This window comes from Periophthalmus magnuspinnatus, chromosome 13, assembly GCF_009829125.3.
Source record: "Periophthalmus magnuspinnatus isolate fPerMag1 chromosome 13, fPerMag1.2.pri, whole genome shotgun sequence".
NCBI lineage: Eukaryota > Metazoa > Chordata > Actinopteri > Gobiiformes > Gobiidae > Periophthalmus > Periophthalmus magnuspinnatus.
In genome coordinates this window covers 19,185,910-19,202,301 of record NC_047138.1, presented here as the reverse complement: position 1 = coordinate 19,202,301, position 16,392 = coordinate 19,185,910, and the positions used below count along the sequence as shown (strand labels likewise).

The 16,392-nt window shown below is 39.1% G+C and overlaps 1 protein-coding gene across 1 annotated transcript in view; it reads right to left on the bottom strand.

The window, feature by feature from the left end:
- Nucleotides 1–16,392, bottom strand: part of nectin3a (nectin cell adhesion molecule 3a) — an 82,728-nt gene that overhangs the window by 37,195 nt on the left and 29,141 nt on the right. Inside the window, exon 2 of the mRNA XM_055225914.1 lies at nt 11,819–12,166. Within this exon, the coding sequence (XP_055081889.1) occupies nt 11,819–12,166 (348 nt within the window). The remainder of the gene's footprint in view (nt 1–11,818; nt 12,167–16,392) is intronic.

Sequence of the window (16,392 nt, the reverse complement as noted above, 5' to 3'; positions counted from 1 at the left end):
CACCCATGGACCACTATGGATCGGAATCGGTATTGAGTGTCAAATCTCTTCCTTAGTATAAAAATCGAGTTTTACATTTTAGTATGGTGAATAGTTCAAATGTCATTAGAAAAAAAAAATGTCAGTAGATGTGTAGTGCATTCCAGTCTGCACAGTACAATGGTATCAGAAAATGTTAATGATTACATGGAGCTATTGGTTTAACTTATCTGCTTGACCAAATATACATGATTAATCCAGTGCTTTGGTTCTCAGCAGTTCTAACGGTGGGAAACTTCATCTGACCATGTTCTAGTAATTTCCTAGATAACTGGCAAATCTATGGCTTTTTTGTTTCATCCTAGCACTGAAAGTGGGCAGTGTTTTCACCTTCACCAGATCATTCCAGTGCTTGAATTGCCTCATTACAGTATCTATCTCTAGCATTCTATTAGCGTTATTTTGAGAATAACAATGCTGCTAATTTGATCTTTCAAAATGCTTCACTACCCACTGTTGCCAGCAGAGGGCAACATTTAATTTTGCTATTGTGACTGTAAATCAAGATATGAACATTAGTAACATACAAATCAGACACCTTCTTTCCCCAAGGTCACTCCTGCTAGCGTTAGCAAAAGGTTTGATTGGCAGCGTTGCTAAGCACCCACTCCCTGCTAAATCAGTGGTTCAGGTGGGAAATGGCATAACCTTCAACAGCCTCGCTCTGGATTGGCTCTTTCGTTGCTATGTTAATCACGGACAGAATTCCAAATATGGAACTGGGCTCCAAATTCTCCCCTGTAACTGCTAGCCTTGATGAGCTTCATTTGACTGGAGCCGAACGCTATGGGTGACGCCACACTCCCTTAGTCCACTTCTTTATACAGGCTATGGTCCAATTATTTGACCGGTAGAGTATGTCATCATCACCACACAAGGAAAGCATTTTTCTGGCCACTGTGCTGTTATTTTTTCTGACCACACATCCAGGTGGAGGAGGAGTTAGAAAAACTGAGCTGATCCAAACCACTGCAGGGTTCTTAAAACAGCAGATGTCCTGAACTCAGACACACACCTGTCACTCAAAGTCAGCTCATGCACATCTCAAAGAGTTAAGGTCCAAAACAGTTGTCCTATAGGAGCTGACACCAAGGCCAGCACACACACACACACACACACACAAACACGTTCTATGGGCATTCTTCACTTGTCAACACACTCATGCATTTATGGGATTTTCCAACCACAGCCAACAGCATAGAAACATGAGTCACAATGGAGGTCAGTGCTGCATTTGAGTGAAAGAGGAAATGAACATTTGCTTACTGGAAACACCACACACTTAACATTGTTTTAAATGTTGGACCAAAATTATTGCAGTAAATTGGGTAGATAGAACAGCTTACGTTTGGTTTTGGCAGTGACATGCTTTTCACTGGCAAAAGATGATGTGGGTTTTAAATGGAAGTTTTGCTTTTTTTTTTTTTCTTTTTTTTATAAATTTTGACTACTTTATATTGATTTACTGTTTGGGAGTTTATTTCTAGAATTTTATAAAATGCACAAAACTTCTTAACTAACATCAGAGGAGGGAGATATTTGCCTGGGATCCAGAACACACACTTCTCCAGTATGACTTCATTAAGACGTGAGTCTGGTCACCCGTGGACCTCCCCCAGTTCAGATGGGTCTCATTGACAGGTGCAGGCGCATGGTCCCTCCGTATCAAACAAAAATGGCTGCTTACGAAGAAAAAAGAAAGAAAGAGGGGACTAAAAAACATGGAGGATTTCTGCAGAATCAATGAGCGAAGCCATGGTTCATTTTGTTCTACACTCACCTAAAGGATCATTAGGAACACCATACTAATACGGTGTTTGACCCCCTTTCGCCTTCAGAACTGCCTTAATTCTACGTGGCATTGATTCAACAAGGTGCTGAAAGCATTCTTTAGAAATGTTGGCCCATATTGATAGGATAGCATCTTGCAGTGGATGGAGATTTGTGGGATGCACATCCAGGGTACGAAGCTCCCGTTCCACCACATCCCAAAGATGCTCTATCGGGTTGAGATCTGGTGACTGTGGGGGCCATTGTAGTACAGTGAACTCATTGTCATGTTCAAGAAACCAATTTGAAATGATTCGAGCTTTATGACATGGTGCATTATCCTGCTGGAAGTAGCCAGAGGATGGGTACATGGTGGTCATGAAGGGATGGACATGGTCAGAAACAATGTTCAGGTAGCCCGTGGCATTTAAACGATGCCCAATTGGCACTAAGGGACCTAAAGTGTGCCAAGACAACATCCCCCACACCATTACACCACCACCAGCCTGCACAGTGGTAACAAGGCATGATGGATCCATGTTCTCATTCTGTTTACGCCAAATTCTGACTCTACCATTTGAATGTCTCAACAGAAATCGAGACTCATCAGACCAGGCAACATTTTTCCAGTCTTCAACTGTCCAATTTTGGTGAGCTCGTGCAAATTGTAGCCTCTTTTTCCTATTTGTAGTGGAGATGAGTGGTACCCGGTAGGGTCTCCTGCTGTTGTAGCCCATCCGCCTCAAGGTTGTGCGTGTTGTGGCTTCACAAATGCTTTGCTGCATTCCTCGGTTGTAACGAGTGGTTATTTCAGTCAACGTTTCTCTTCTATCAGCTTGAATCACTCGGCCCATTCTCCTCTGACCTCATTTTCGCCCACAGGACTGCCGCATAGTGGATGTTTTTCCCTTTTCACACCATTCTTTGTAAACCCTAGAAATGGTTGTGCGTGAAAATCCCAGTAACTGAGCAGATTGTGAACACAATACTCAGACCGGCCCGTCTGGCACCAACAACCATGCCACGCTCAAAATTGCTTAAATCACCTTTCTTTCCCATTCTGGCATTCAGTTTGGAGTTCAGGAGATTGTCTTGACCAGGGCCACACCCCTAAATGCATTGAAGCAACTGCCATGTGATTGGTTGATTAGATAATTGCATTAAGGAGTAACTGAACAGGTGTTCCTAATAATCCTTTAGGTGAGTGTATTTGCGTAATAGAATCACAAGCACATTTCTGAGCAATTACCATGTTTTCGTGTACAATATTGTCAGTAGATTTTCACGTTTGTCACTTTTGGTCACTTCAGGCAGACCTTTCCTCACGTAGTGATGTTTGTGTGTTGCTAACCCAAAGACAAATGTGAAGAGCCTGACCTGACTGATGGATTCCCTTTAATAGACGTATCAATAACATGGATGCTGTCACTAATTGGGTGAAGCCGTAGTGATTTTGAATAGAGTGGATTGTTTTTCAGTAGATTTCTTATTGACCTGTCAGCGCTTTCAAACAAAAGGTCATTGTAAGTGTTCCCAGCTCGAGCGATGCCTTCCTGACGGCTTCCTTCCTGCCGCTGCTGCCCTCTGCTCTACAGCCCCTGGAATAACACACTGGTCTACACCTAGATCTCACAAGGCACAAGGACATGTACAGTGGGGCAATAAAGTATTTAGTCAGCCACCAACTGTGCAAGTTCTCCCACTTAAAAAGATGAGAGAGTCCTGCTATTTTCTTCATAGGTACACTACAACTATGAGAGACAAAATGAGATTTAAAAATCCAGAAAATCATATCATCTGATTTTTAAAGAATTTAGGTCCCCCCATGTGTGTCTGGGATTTCTGCTCACCGTTCTTGTGACCATTTTGACCCCACGGAGTGACATCTTGCGTGGAGCCCCAGATCGAGGGAGATTATCAGTGCTCTTGTATGTCTTCCATTTTCTAATAATTGCTCCCACAGTTGATTTCTTCACACCAAGCTGCTTACCTATTGCAGATTCAGTCTTCCCGGCCTGGTGCAGGTCTACAATTTTGTATTTGGTGTCCTTTGACAGCTCTGGTCTTGGCCATAGTGGAGTTTGGAGACTGTTTGAGTTTGTGGACAGGTGTCTTTTATACTGATAACGAGTTCAAACAGGTGCCATTAATATAGGTAAAGAAAAAGTTACAAGTCTGTAAGAACCATAAATCTTGCTTGTTTGTAGGTGACCAAATACTTATTTTAATGAGGAATTTACCAATAAATTCATAATAAATCCTGCAATGTGATTTCCTGGATTCTTGCCTAGTAGTAGTAGCAGTAGTAGTAGTAGTAGTAGGAGAAGTAATAGTAGTAGTAATAGTAGTACGAGTAGTAGTAGTACGAGGAACAGTAGTAGTAGTAGTAGTAATAGAAAAAGGAGAATTAATAGTAGTAGTAGTAATAGTAGTAGTAGCGGTAGTGAGTTAAAATACCTATGAAATACTTAGATAACACAGCACTATGGTACAGGTGTTGTATTGGTAGTACAGAATGATCTATGCACAATGATTAGGCACATTTTGATTATAGCAGGGATTTATATTTTTGAGTCTTAGAGTTTTACTGTGCAAAAATGGAAAGATGCAAAAATACTGATCGATAAAATAGGTCTGTAGTCTTTATTGTTCAGTGAATTAATTTGGGCGATGATGTTCGTTTACCTCATTTTGGAGGAAGTTGGAGTTTTGTGAGTGACTGAACAGTTTCACCAAAACTTGGTTCCAAGTAGGAACTGACCAAAAAAAGGTTTGGTAAGTACTGGTACTGAAAAAAAAAACACTGTTTTTTGGTACCAGACAACTGGACAATTTTTTAAGCACAGAACCAAGAATTTAGTCAACCAAGAATTTCTTCAGTCGACTCCAGATTTAAGATATACATCATAGCTTTTCGTTTCCATTTATATTACTCCTTGTACCTCCATCTCTCTAACCCCACTACAGATAATATTCCATTGTCGTGCCTAAGATTTAAGTGTTTACTCCTTTACATTGTGTTTATTGAGCTGATTTCAAAGGACACAGAGTGGAGTTGACCTCTTTGGCAGACCTCAGGGTAAACATCAGCTCAGAGTGTAGTCTCCTGTATACGGGACATAGGAGTATTCTAGCTGTATATTGTTTCAGTGATGGCTTGTTTTGTCGCAGAGCCCTTTGTTTCTTTGTGTCTGCGCGCTTGTGTCTTGTGAAATATGTAGTTACAGCTCCGGGGTAGACATAAACAAGCCACTGTGCCTGGGAAACAGCATATAGTAGAATTACCCATAGGTATCACAATGGTGACGTTCCATCTGGCTGTAATACACCTCCAGGAATAACCAGAGGAACATTTACTCACATTTACTCAGCTACATTTACTTGAGTAACTCTGTAAAGAAATAGTAGAGTACTCTTCTAGCAACATACTTTTACTCCTACTTCAGTAGTATGTTTATTGAAGTAACAGTACTCTTACTTGAGTGAAAGTTGTGGTTCTTCTTCCCACTGTGTTTAAATGGTAAAAGGTCACATTTTTATGCAGTGTTTTTCCACCTTCAAGGCTCAAAGCACTGAACATTCATTCACACACACATTCATACACCAGTGTACACAGACACTGGGGACAAGGTGGGTTAAGTGTTTTTCTCAAGGACCGTTTATCTGTGCAAGCTGGAATCACACTGCCAACATGTCGGTCAGTGGATTTGTCTGCTTAACCCAGTGGTTCTCAAATAGTGGGGCAATGCCGGGGGGGTATGACTCCGCGTATGACACTGTAGATACTGTAGACAGCGCGTACGCAGCGCGCACACAGCAAAGAACAGGAGAGAGCGAACATTTGCTAAAGAGACACTATGGAAAACATTTTAACAGGGATGAAAAGAAAGGCGGAGAGAACGGAGGTGATGAGACGCACCCGAAAAGTAAGACGAGGAAGTCTGATAAAGTGTATCGAGCACTTGGCTTCACCGTGACTTCAGTGGGACACGAGGACAGACTGGTGTCTGCTGTGGCAGCGGACAGTATGAAGCCAAATAAGTTAAGACACCTCATTACACCTCAGTCACGCTGATAATACGCTGGAGTTTTTTCAGCGTAAACGTGCCAAATATTGCCAACAAGCATCCTGCTTTGAGAATGTCACTTAAACCAGCGAGCACTGTTAGCATCATAAGGTGGCGTACCAAATTGCTAAACTACTTGTTTTAATTTGATATTTTGGGGGGGGGGGGGGCGCGACATTTTTTCTTCTTTATAGGGGGGGCATGATAGAAAATAATTGAGAAGCACTGGCTTAACCAGTGATGTTTATGTTGATAGTGGGATTTGAACCACCAACCTTCGGATCTGTGGAGAAACACTCTACGCTACTGTCAGCCTGAGTAAGTCTAAAGTGACTTAACAATATGAAATGATTAGGAATATTTGTGTTTCCTGCTCCTTCAGATATGATTTATTTTGGCAAATTTTTGTGGCTCTTTGAAAATACCACATTTTATTATAAAATGATGATAATAATGCTATTGGCTAGTAAAAAGGCAATCACAAGAAGATAGCGAACAGATCTGCTTCCTAGGGTGGAAGAATGGGTAGATGTTATGCTTAACATCTATAATATGGAGAAAGTGACTGCATCGGTTAGGTTGGAAGTGGCTAAACAGTGGCTACAATACATTAGACAAAGCAGACCTTTGTGGACTTTGTGTAGGGCCGACAGAGGATGCCCATGCAGTCTTAAATTTTCTATTTATTTAAATTTTCAGTTCCTTACCTTGTATAAGTGTGCCCCAGTGAGAGACGAAATGACAGGATCTTTTACACCCTGGTTCATGCTACAATGTTATGTTATTGTTCACTAGTTTTGTTTTCTTAAAAAAAAAAAAAAAAAGTTATAATACCTTGTATAAACACAACTGCTGTATTGAAGATGGATATTCTGGAAACAGTGGTGTTATAAATGTTGTGATGTGTGGAGGTGTACTCTTTATAATTTGAATAAAGTACACATTTAAAAAAAGAAAATGCCACATTTTATGATTTATTTCATGTTTTGTCACATTCACCAAAAATCTAAATCAGATGTTACACCCCGACAGTTACTCTTTAAGCTACTCCTACTTGAGTAGTAGTTTTCCCAAACACTTTTTTACTCTTACTTGAGTCATTTCTTGAACCACTACTTTGTACTTCTACTTGAGTTATGTTATTCTGAAGAAACCACCTCTGAGAATAAGCAGGAGGTGGGATGTAGAGGGTGTACAAGGTAATGTTCAAATTAATTATTTTAGAGTTTTAAAATGTGAGCGACTCATTGATTTTAGTAACCATTCAAAAGGCTGCACAAGGTTGATAACAAAATAAAGGGATGTGGTTCATACTAGGGTTGGGCAATATGGCAAACATGCCCCATATTAATCTTTATTTGCAATCCTACTTTATTTCCTTATTAAAAACGAATAAAAATGGCTAAAATTTGACTTTTTTGTTTAGTCAGTGGATTTGAAGTAAAAACAAAAACTAATTTCTTCCTCCAAAGTCGTGTGTCTGCTCCAAACCACATACTTTTACTGACAGAGGACTGGCTGTAGACCTCCCCATTAAAAAGACCTAAACTGAGAATGTGAAACAATTGAATTTTTATTATTTGCACAGCCAAAGTTCATATTATAATTTGTTTTTAAAGGCTCTGTACCTGAACCTGTCTAAAACAATGTTATGCATTCTGGGCATCCTAATTATTCACCATGATGAGTTTATAAGCGCTTTTCATTTTCAGAGACCACAGCAGAGTTTTGCGGTTACGGTACGGTTGGTACGGTTACAACTAGCATGCGAACATGCACTTCCCTGACAATAAAATGCTTTATAATTAGATACAGACAGAATGCAGTGGGCTTAGTTTGACATACACAAACGCACACACACACACACACACACACACACATATATATGAATGCCACTCTCGACATAAACCATCAATGGTAGGTAGAGAGGTCAGATCCACTGACCCACGTGCGAATCCAGGTCCCACAAATGAATGCTGTTATTGTGTCTTTGGGCAAGACACTTAACCCACTTCGCCCCCAGTGTCTGTGAACACTGGTGTAAGAATGGGTGAATGGTTTCTTGATGTAAAGTGCTTTGAGCCTTGAAAGTGGAACAATACTATATCAAAATTTGACAATGACCATCTCCATATTTTTTTTCTATGCACAACTAAGAACAATTTTTCAGACAGAAAAGTACCAATAAAGCTTCTTCAGAAAACAAAAACCCATCTGAGATCCTTTAAATGAAAAACAAATTGATTACTTTTATTTTTGTCAATATTTCTCCACACTTTGCAGCATTTAAGGTAGTTCTCATTAGTTATAGGAGCCCCAGTGTGTCTTTGGGATCCTCAAACTCTACTGCATTCTGCTCTTCTCTCTCCAGTCCACCCACTTAGGGCTTCAGACACATGCTGACCAGTGCAGATCTTCAGATCCCCTGGGCTTTACTCTTCACTCCAGTTGCCAACATCGATCAAAATACAAGTTGTCTATGTAAATTTGTATTACTATTGCATCGTTTGATCAGGCTAAAGATTGTATTTATTATTTCTGGTGCTCCAAAACCCTGAGGAAGTGAGATATATTTCCATTAGTTTTGACTATATTTTAAAGAATGAAAAGCAGCAGTATGAAAAATGGAACCAGGCCATACAGAAGTGGACTGGGCTGGGTAGGACCAAAGCTAGACACAATCTCACGTCGACATTAAGACAGAAGACAAAGTTTCACTAGTGGGGGGAGGGGGTCTGTTAGGGGTCTGGAATTGGAATTCCTGTTCATTTATATTAGAGGCCCCCAAATTTCTGTCGGCAAGCTTGGCTGACAAACAAACAAAAACATCATTGTTTACCGTACTGTGCACTTAAATGAATGAGGCTTAGGTAGAAGTCAGACTCGGCTCCGAGCCGGGCTCCATTCAATCCTTGATGTCTGTCCTAATTTGTATGATCTATTTCCAGCTCATTTTCATTGGTCAGTACGGCACATGTTTAAATGCATAATGCTGTGAGACAATACAACACACACATTAGGGTTCTTCATTAGAACTCTGGAGGATCTGTTCAGACAGACAGGATCTATAAAAGCTCGTCCACCTGCTCTGTTGGGATTATGATGTTAGCTTCACAAGAAATATTTTTCTCCTCTGAAGATGAATGTAAAATATATGCTTTTTACAAGTCACCACAGTCTCCAAACCTAAAGCAATTCCATAGACTGTATACAGGAAGTGAGCATAGGCGCAATTTGATTCCATCAATTTTGTCTCCAATTCACTTTCTATTGAAAAAGCATGGCCCCTCTCTCTGTAACTGCTGCTGTTAGGATAATTATTTTGACCTTAAAATGTTTGTATTAACCCGCTCGACATGATCCTCGAGTTAGTAACAGGTTTGATTAGCAACCTTGCTAACCGTCTTTTCCGTGCCAAACCAGCTGTGTACACAAAGGACCTTCAACACCCCTGCTCCTGATTGGCCCTTCAGTTGCTATGATACAGCACACTCGGTCTACAGTCTATTCCAAATGTGGTACTCGGGCCCATAATTAGTTGCTATAGCTGCTAGCTTTGATTGGCCTCATTTGGTCTACAAGCAATTCCTGTACAGTATTCTCTAAACCAATAGAGCAAAGAGCAAACCATGACTGAACTAGTTTTCAATCCTGAGTACAACTGTAAGGCTGCACACTATTGTTTGAGAACCATAGTTCCATTACCAATGTTGGGAATTAGCTGAATACATAGGCCGGTCATGATAACGACTATATCGCCTTTGCACGAATGGGAAGTGTTTGGTTATTTTTCTGTATTACAATGAGATTTGAGCTGTAGAGGTTTGAATCATGAACTTCTATGACTCATTACAGATGCAAAATAATTCTACTTTATAGTTTGGTCTCAACTTCATATCACACTTCAAAACTTGTTATGGTGACAGGCCTATGAGTACATATACTTTAACTACATATTCAGAATATGTACTGTATGCTGGTACAGTTACTCTTTCATTCTCTTTCAAATTAAAAGGCATAAATGGCGTGACTTCATAATGCAATTTTGGCTTCAAACTGGACAGTATTGGAGAGACTAAAGAAAACACAGCTCTTGTGGTAAGGCATATGTGATTTGTCTTTCTTAAATTAGACATAAATGAATGCTGAACAAACCAAAAATATAGCTGTTTGTAATTATATCTCATGTTTTGACATAGACTGATTGGCCCATGTAACAATACTTTTTCAAATTTCAATACAGGGATTCAGTATTCTGTAACTAAATACATTTTCAAAGTTTTCTTCCCACCAATGTGACCTGTGACCAGGGATGAAAGTGACCTGAAGTTCATTCAGTCAGCTCAGGACACAAGCAGCTCTCCGGGGCCATGTCTAAATGATGTCTTGAATATAACCTCAATAAACATGATTAAAGGAAAGTGATAGAGCACATTTTCCACTGATTTTAACTGGGCTGACATAGCACACATCTCCTTAAAGTGTTTATGGCTTCAGTCCAGGTAGTCATTGGAAAGTCAGGTGCAAGGACATTTATTTACCCAGTGGTTACTCAAATTAAAACCTACTATTTTTCCCGTGTTGGAAAAACATACATTCTAAAAGCAGCGCGACGGCACACCCAAGTCAATATTATTCCAAAGACGCATTCGCTCGGGAGAACGATTTGGGAAAAATATCCAATTGCAATTTTTACGACAAGATTTGCGATTAATGTTTTAATAATAAGATCCTACTAAAAGTTCAAATTTTAAACACAGAAGAATTGACAAAAAGACTAAAACTTGAACTGACAAACTAATACAAGGAACCAATTTGGAACCAATACCAATATCCAAGAATTGTATTTGCTGATATAAAAAATGTTTTACTTCTGTAATAAAAAATATATTTATGTGGAATATAAATTCATATTTTTGCTCACTGATGCACTGAGGACTGACAGATGGGCAGAGAGACTTCAGAAATGCAGAAAAAATATCGTCAAAATTTTCAATATCAGACCAATACGATATCTGTGAAAAATCCTCACATATCACCAATATTGCCGTCCATCCCTAACAAGAGACACATTTCAGACCATGTTTGTACAGATCTAAACTACAGGGTTAGTGTTTTTATGCAGAATAAAACATTTTGGAGATTTTGTTGTTGTAAATTATGGGCTGTCTCAATGTACACACTATTCTCTAGTTAGAACACTGTTCCAGAGTCATGTCATTTTTAGTGCTGTCTGAATGGTGAAAAAGTAGTGCACTCAAAATTTTGCACAATGTACCTTGGAAAGTAAACTCATCAGTCACTAGACTGGTCCATATAGACCACGATGCATTGCGAGAGTCGGAAAAAACAATAGTAAACAAAGACAGGTCTTTAACTGGACACGACTGAATGAAGCAGATAGAAGTACTGGTTTATCGTACTGTTGATCCTGATTATGAATAAAACACTCTTAAATAAACTGCTACTGAGTAAAGTTGCTAGCATTAGCTGCTTACCTTAGCTTGAGCTGTTAAAATATAATAATAAAAGTAATCATTTCCACATGTCAGATAAAAAAAAAAAGTCTGTTTACTTGAGATCCACCTTGACAAAAACTTGTAGGGTTATTAGTAGTTCATAAATACTTGTACAGCAGTCAAATCTCATCATTATTTATGACAGAAATCAAGTTTAGAATTTAGCCTTTGAACTTTTTTCACCCAGAGGCCAGAGTCCTGAGACTCATTCAACTCATCTGTGTCCAAATCGCTCTGTGAATAAGACTCTATAGAGCCCACTAAAGAGTGCAGGACTATGTAGTGAATGAGGGGTTAGGGGCTAGGGTGGACATTTAGACACAGCCAGGGTAGTTCCAATAATAGCAGCCTTTATGATTTGCTAATTACACCCGTTCAAATTCCAAGTTTGATTGTGATTAATCTTGCAACCCCAGTGCTTACCCAATATATTCACATAGGTGGATGCTTGCGTGTTGCCCAGGGGGAAGGTGGCCACTTTGCACGTGTAAGAGCCGATGTCATCGAAGCCTACCCGCTCCAGGACGATGGTTGCGTCACGTACTGAGGGGGACACGAAGGACACGCGGCGCGAATACTCCGGTGACACTGATGTTCCGTACTCAGGGTTGAACACTGCCAGGGTGGCGGTGCCCGTGGGGAGCCGGCGTTCCCATGAGCTCTGGGTCAGACTCAGATTGGAGCCCACCTCAATCCGGCAGCTCAGAGTGATGTTCCTGCCCAGAACCGCGTTGATCTTCTCGGGGACAGTGACCTGGCTGCTGCCCACACCTGCACCAAAAAAAAAGAGGAAAAGTTGTATTATTGTAGATGTTAAAATATCTCATAACTTATAATAGCACATTAGACTTCGTGCTGCTTGTTTGGCACCTTTTTATGCTTTATGTTGTGTACTGATTGATATGTGTTTTTTTTGTTTTTTTTTTAATGGTGTAAATTAAGAGTGTAAGGTGTAGGCAGCACATTTGTTTTCTTACTTCTGCTAACTAACTAAAAACATTTTCCTAACCTTAACTTAAAAAAAATCCCTACTCCTAAACTTCATCACTTCAAATGACCAGTACCTCCTGACCTGACAGTTGAGCATATTATGTCATTTAAATGTACTACTACATTTTACCACTAACCCTTTAAGAGAGGAATGTAGATACATTCTGTGTAGTTCACCTCATACTTAAGTGTTCAAATAATGCTTTTCGTCAGCCAAGATGCCTTCTGCTGGAGATTTAAGGCCAACAGCCAATATGCTAAAAAGTGTACACCTGATATATGGGTCTATCTCCAGTACTGTCTCCTCTACTTTACCTTTGATAGCTTGGAGTCAGCTGCTCTGAAGTATTTTGAAACGCCAAATTAATAGCTGATGTGTTGCATGGCTATAGTTCATGGTGCACTTTCTGGTGAAGGGTCTGTTACTTGCTTGTCTCCACAGAGATGTTATTGCTTTACCTAGACTGTTCCACAGTATGGCATTAAACATATCTATCTCATTGAAGACAAGTCCATTTAAGGCCTGGAATTTGAGTCTGGGGAAGATGTAACACGCAGGAATATATCCTGGTGTCCTTTGGAAATAGGTGCATCAAATGGGATACTGCAGAGCCCAGGACTTCACAAACCTCTAAAAACACATCTACTTTAGGATGTTATATGATTTAGTTGTATTTTATGCAGTAAAGAATATGAAAAAGAGAAAAGGCAGGGGAATATGGTTAATTTATATAAATGTCATAATGAAGTCATAATGAAGAAAACAGAACAGATGAATCATTGGCTTCAAGGTAAGTCTGTCTGAAATGTATAGCAGGAGACACAGCTGGAATACAAATTGTAGTTTGGTACTATTAAAAAAAAATGTAATAAAAAACAACAGGGATGGGACAAGATCTCATGCCTCAAGATCTCGCGTCACAAAAAATCATAAGATAAAACTGCTACAAGATTGAGAATTTTTTCCACGTATTTACACATGGACATAAAAAGATTAAGTGCTGTTGCATCTCTTATAGTTGCAAAAAGAAGTACTATAATGGCAACAAAAATATAAAATAAAATAAATTTAAAACTATAAGGAAAAAAAGGAAATAGAAATGCGCAATTTGTAAGAATTATGCTAAAGCTCCTATATTATATAAAATTGACTCTTGTGAGCTTTAACCCATGTTATGCTGTTACCTCCTCAAAAACATACCTGGAGTTGTGTTTTGTTTCATTCACACATGTTTGAGTTACTCTTAGTAGTTTTCAAGTTAACACCTCCTTTTACCTTTAGTTCGATAGAGATTGGCAACTCCAGAACTCCAGTTCCATGGAGTTTAGTAGGGCACTTCCTGTATTACCACATGATATCACAAGGTGGAACATTGTTTTCCATTTGAGAGAAGAACTCTCTAAATATGTAGGGTTTGTGTATCAAATGTGTGAATGAAACAAAACAGAACTCCAGGCATGTTTTTGACGATTTTTTAAAATTTATTTATTGTTAGGCCAAAACTGAAGACTGAATTGCACAATTTATATACAAGGATTTTTATTTATTATTAAATCTCATCTTTTCTCGTTACCATGGACCCAATCTCGTATCTCATCCTATCCCTAAAAACACTATTGGCATTGATAAATAAATGTTTTGTTTTTTTAAAAAAACATAGCTAACACTTTCCAAAATAACTTCCTATTGCATTTGTAGTTGGCACACAGTTCACTGCTGCGTCTCATCCATCATCTGGCTCTAGTGCTTCACAGCGGCTGCATTAACCGCCATAATCGCTTCAGACCTGTTTTTTCCTGCCTTGTGAAATAGCTGCTTTCTTAATAGGCCCCATGCAGTCAGCACAGGACACTCAGGCTGGGGCACTGGGGCTCGTGCTAATTAGCGTAGCACCCTCTGCGCGGGCGGGCAGAGGAGCTGGAAGCAGATGAAACAAAAGCACCAGTGATGTTTGACTGGCTCTTTTTATAAGCCTCTTAATGTGACTGAAGCACAGCGGCAGGTCTCTGTCTGAGGAGCCTTTAGACCCCATGCAATGTGTTAACCAGAGTTTGAACTTTTAACTATTACAGCCATGGCAACCATTTGGTAAATGATTATTATAAGAGATGAGCTATCCTAGAATAGTACAGTATTTAACTTTTTAGCCAAAAATATACTAGAGTAAAAGCATGTTGTTGTTGTTGTTGTTGTTTTTTTCCATTTTGACTGTTTATTGCACTGAAATGCTTTGCATGGAAATATTGTTCCTTTGGCCTACTGTGGCAGAATGTACTGGAGTATGGCTTTAACTTTTTATGCACTCACACCTGCAATGTGCCACTTCTGTAAGGTTACATACTGTACCTTCTAACTAAATAACATCCTAATCCTAAAAGGTAAACAGAAGCATATATCGGCTCAGCACATTAAGACAAGATACAGAACAACGTGCACATCACAAGAGTTTTGAATTGCCGTGACATCATGCTGAGGGTGTTCTGCATGTATGTGTATGGTAGAATGTTTAGCAGTTATCATGGTGACACAATGATGCACAAATTAGCAAACATTGCCAAAAAGTTGTAAAATCGTCTGAAAACTTAAGAAAAAATGCATTTAAAGAGCACATTTTTTTAAGGAGCCTGTGATCAATCCGAGCATTCATGATCCTGCCGTAGTAGTTTGATTTTCAACAAAAGGTGAGACTGACCAACTGAAAAAAACTGCTGGCTAATGCTAGCTAGCTTGTGACTGTATTGTTATTTGAGAGGGATTTGTTTAACAGCACAAATTAGCTCAACTGTTGGAGTTCCAACTAAGTCAGCTCTTAATGGTCAGATTGTGTTAAAACAAAGCTCCATGCACGCTTGTATTGATTACAGGCTTCTGAAAATGTACTGCTTAAAGCCATTTTCCATTTTTTCGCGAGTGATCTAAAACTTTGCACATAGTAAAGTCTTAAAACTGTACTATGTGCAAAGTTACTTACTTCACAATAAAAGTATCTGAAAAAGGTCAATAGTCAAATACGGTGTTATTTAAAATGAGCATTGTTCTCTCTCTAGCAGATGTTTGGGCAGTTGAACTGAAAAGGCCATACACTACTTAGTTTAGACTTCTGAGACAAGTATGAAGTCTGCTTTAGGTCACTCTCATCCTTCAATCTGCAGATAAGTCTTAATTACAAGTATATAACCACATCTTCATGAGGAAAAAGTAGTAGCTAAACGGAAAGTGATACAATATGTCAGATTACCAACCAGGAATAAAGCCCTAATAACATGTTATACTTGGATCTGTCACACCAAAATGAGTCACTGAAACTGTCACACCAAAATGAGTCACTGAATCAGGCGGGGTCACGTTTAAACACTACATTTAAATTTACAACTCTGGTTAAGAATTAATTGCGAAGTGCGGTCGTTGATGCTCATGCCTGAAAGTCACAGTCCATATGCCAGGGTTTCATGTTCTTCTCATTCTGACTTGGCTTGGTGGATAGTACCTGTGGTCAATATTTATCAAAGTTTGACTTAAGCTAAGTAGCAGTTTGTGGAAAAAAGGTTGAGCAGAACAGCACAAAAATACAGGAAGTTGCGGTGAGTACTAAAACAGAATCCCTCTGCCTATGTTATCAACACAGAAAACTCCATCTAAAATAGAAACAAGGAAAACATTTTAAACATTAAAAAAGTAATGGTGTCGGCATCTATTTGCTTAGTCATAACTACTATGTCATTTAGAAAAGTTTTGACTCTGGTTTGCATTAGGGTTGCTAGGTAAAGATTATGGACTGACCTATACATGTGTCATATCTGCTGTCAGTCTCCAACCAGGAAGTAAAATAAAAAAAACTTCACCAAAATTAAAAAAACAAGACAAAAGTAGATAACATTTTTAGGAAAATGTTGCATATAATGATGTTAACTATGTTTTAGAGAAAAATACTCAAACATCCCATATGCAACTCAACTCTTTGAAGCTACAGTATCTGGAAGTGGCATGGCAGTTGCATGGAAATGGG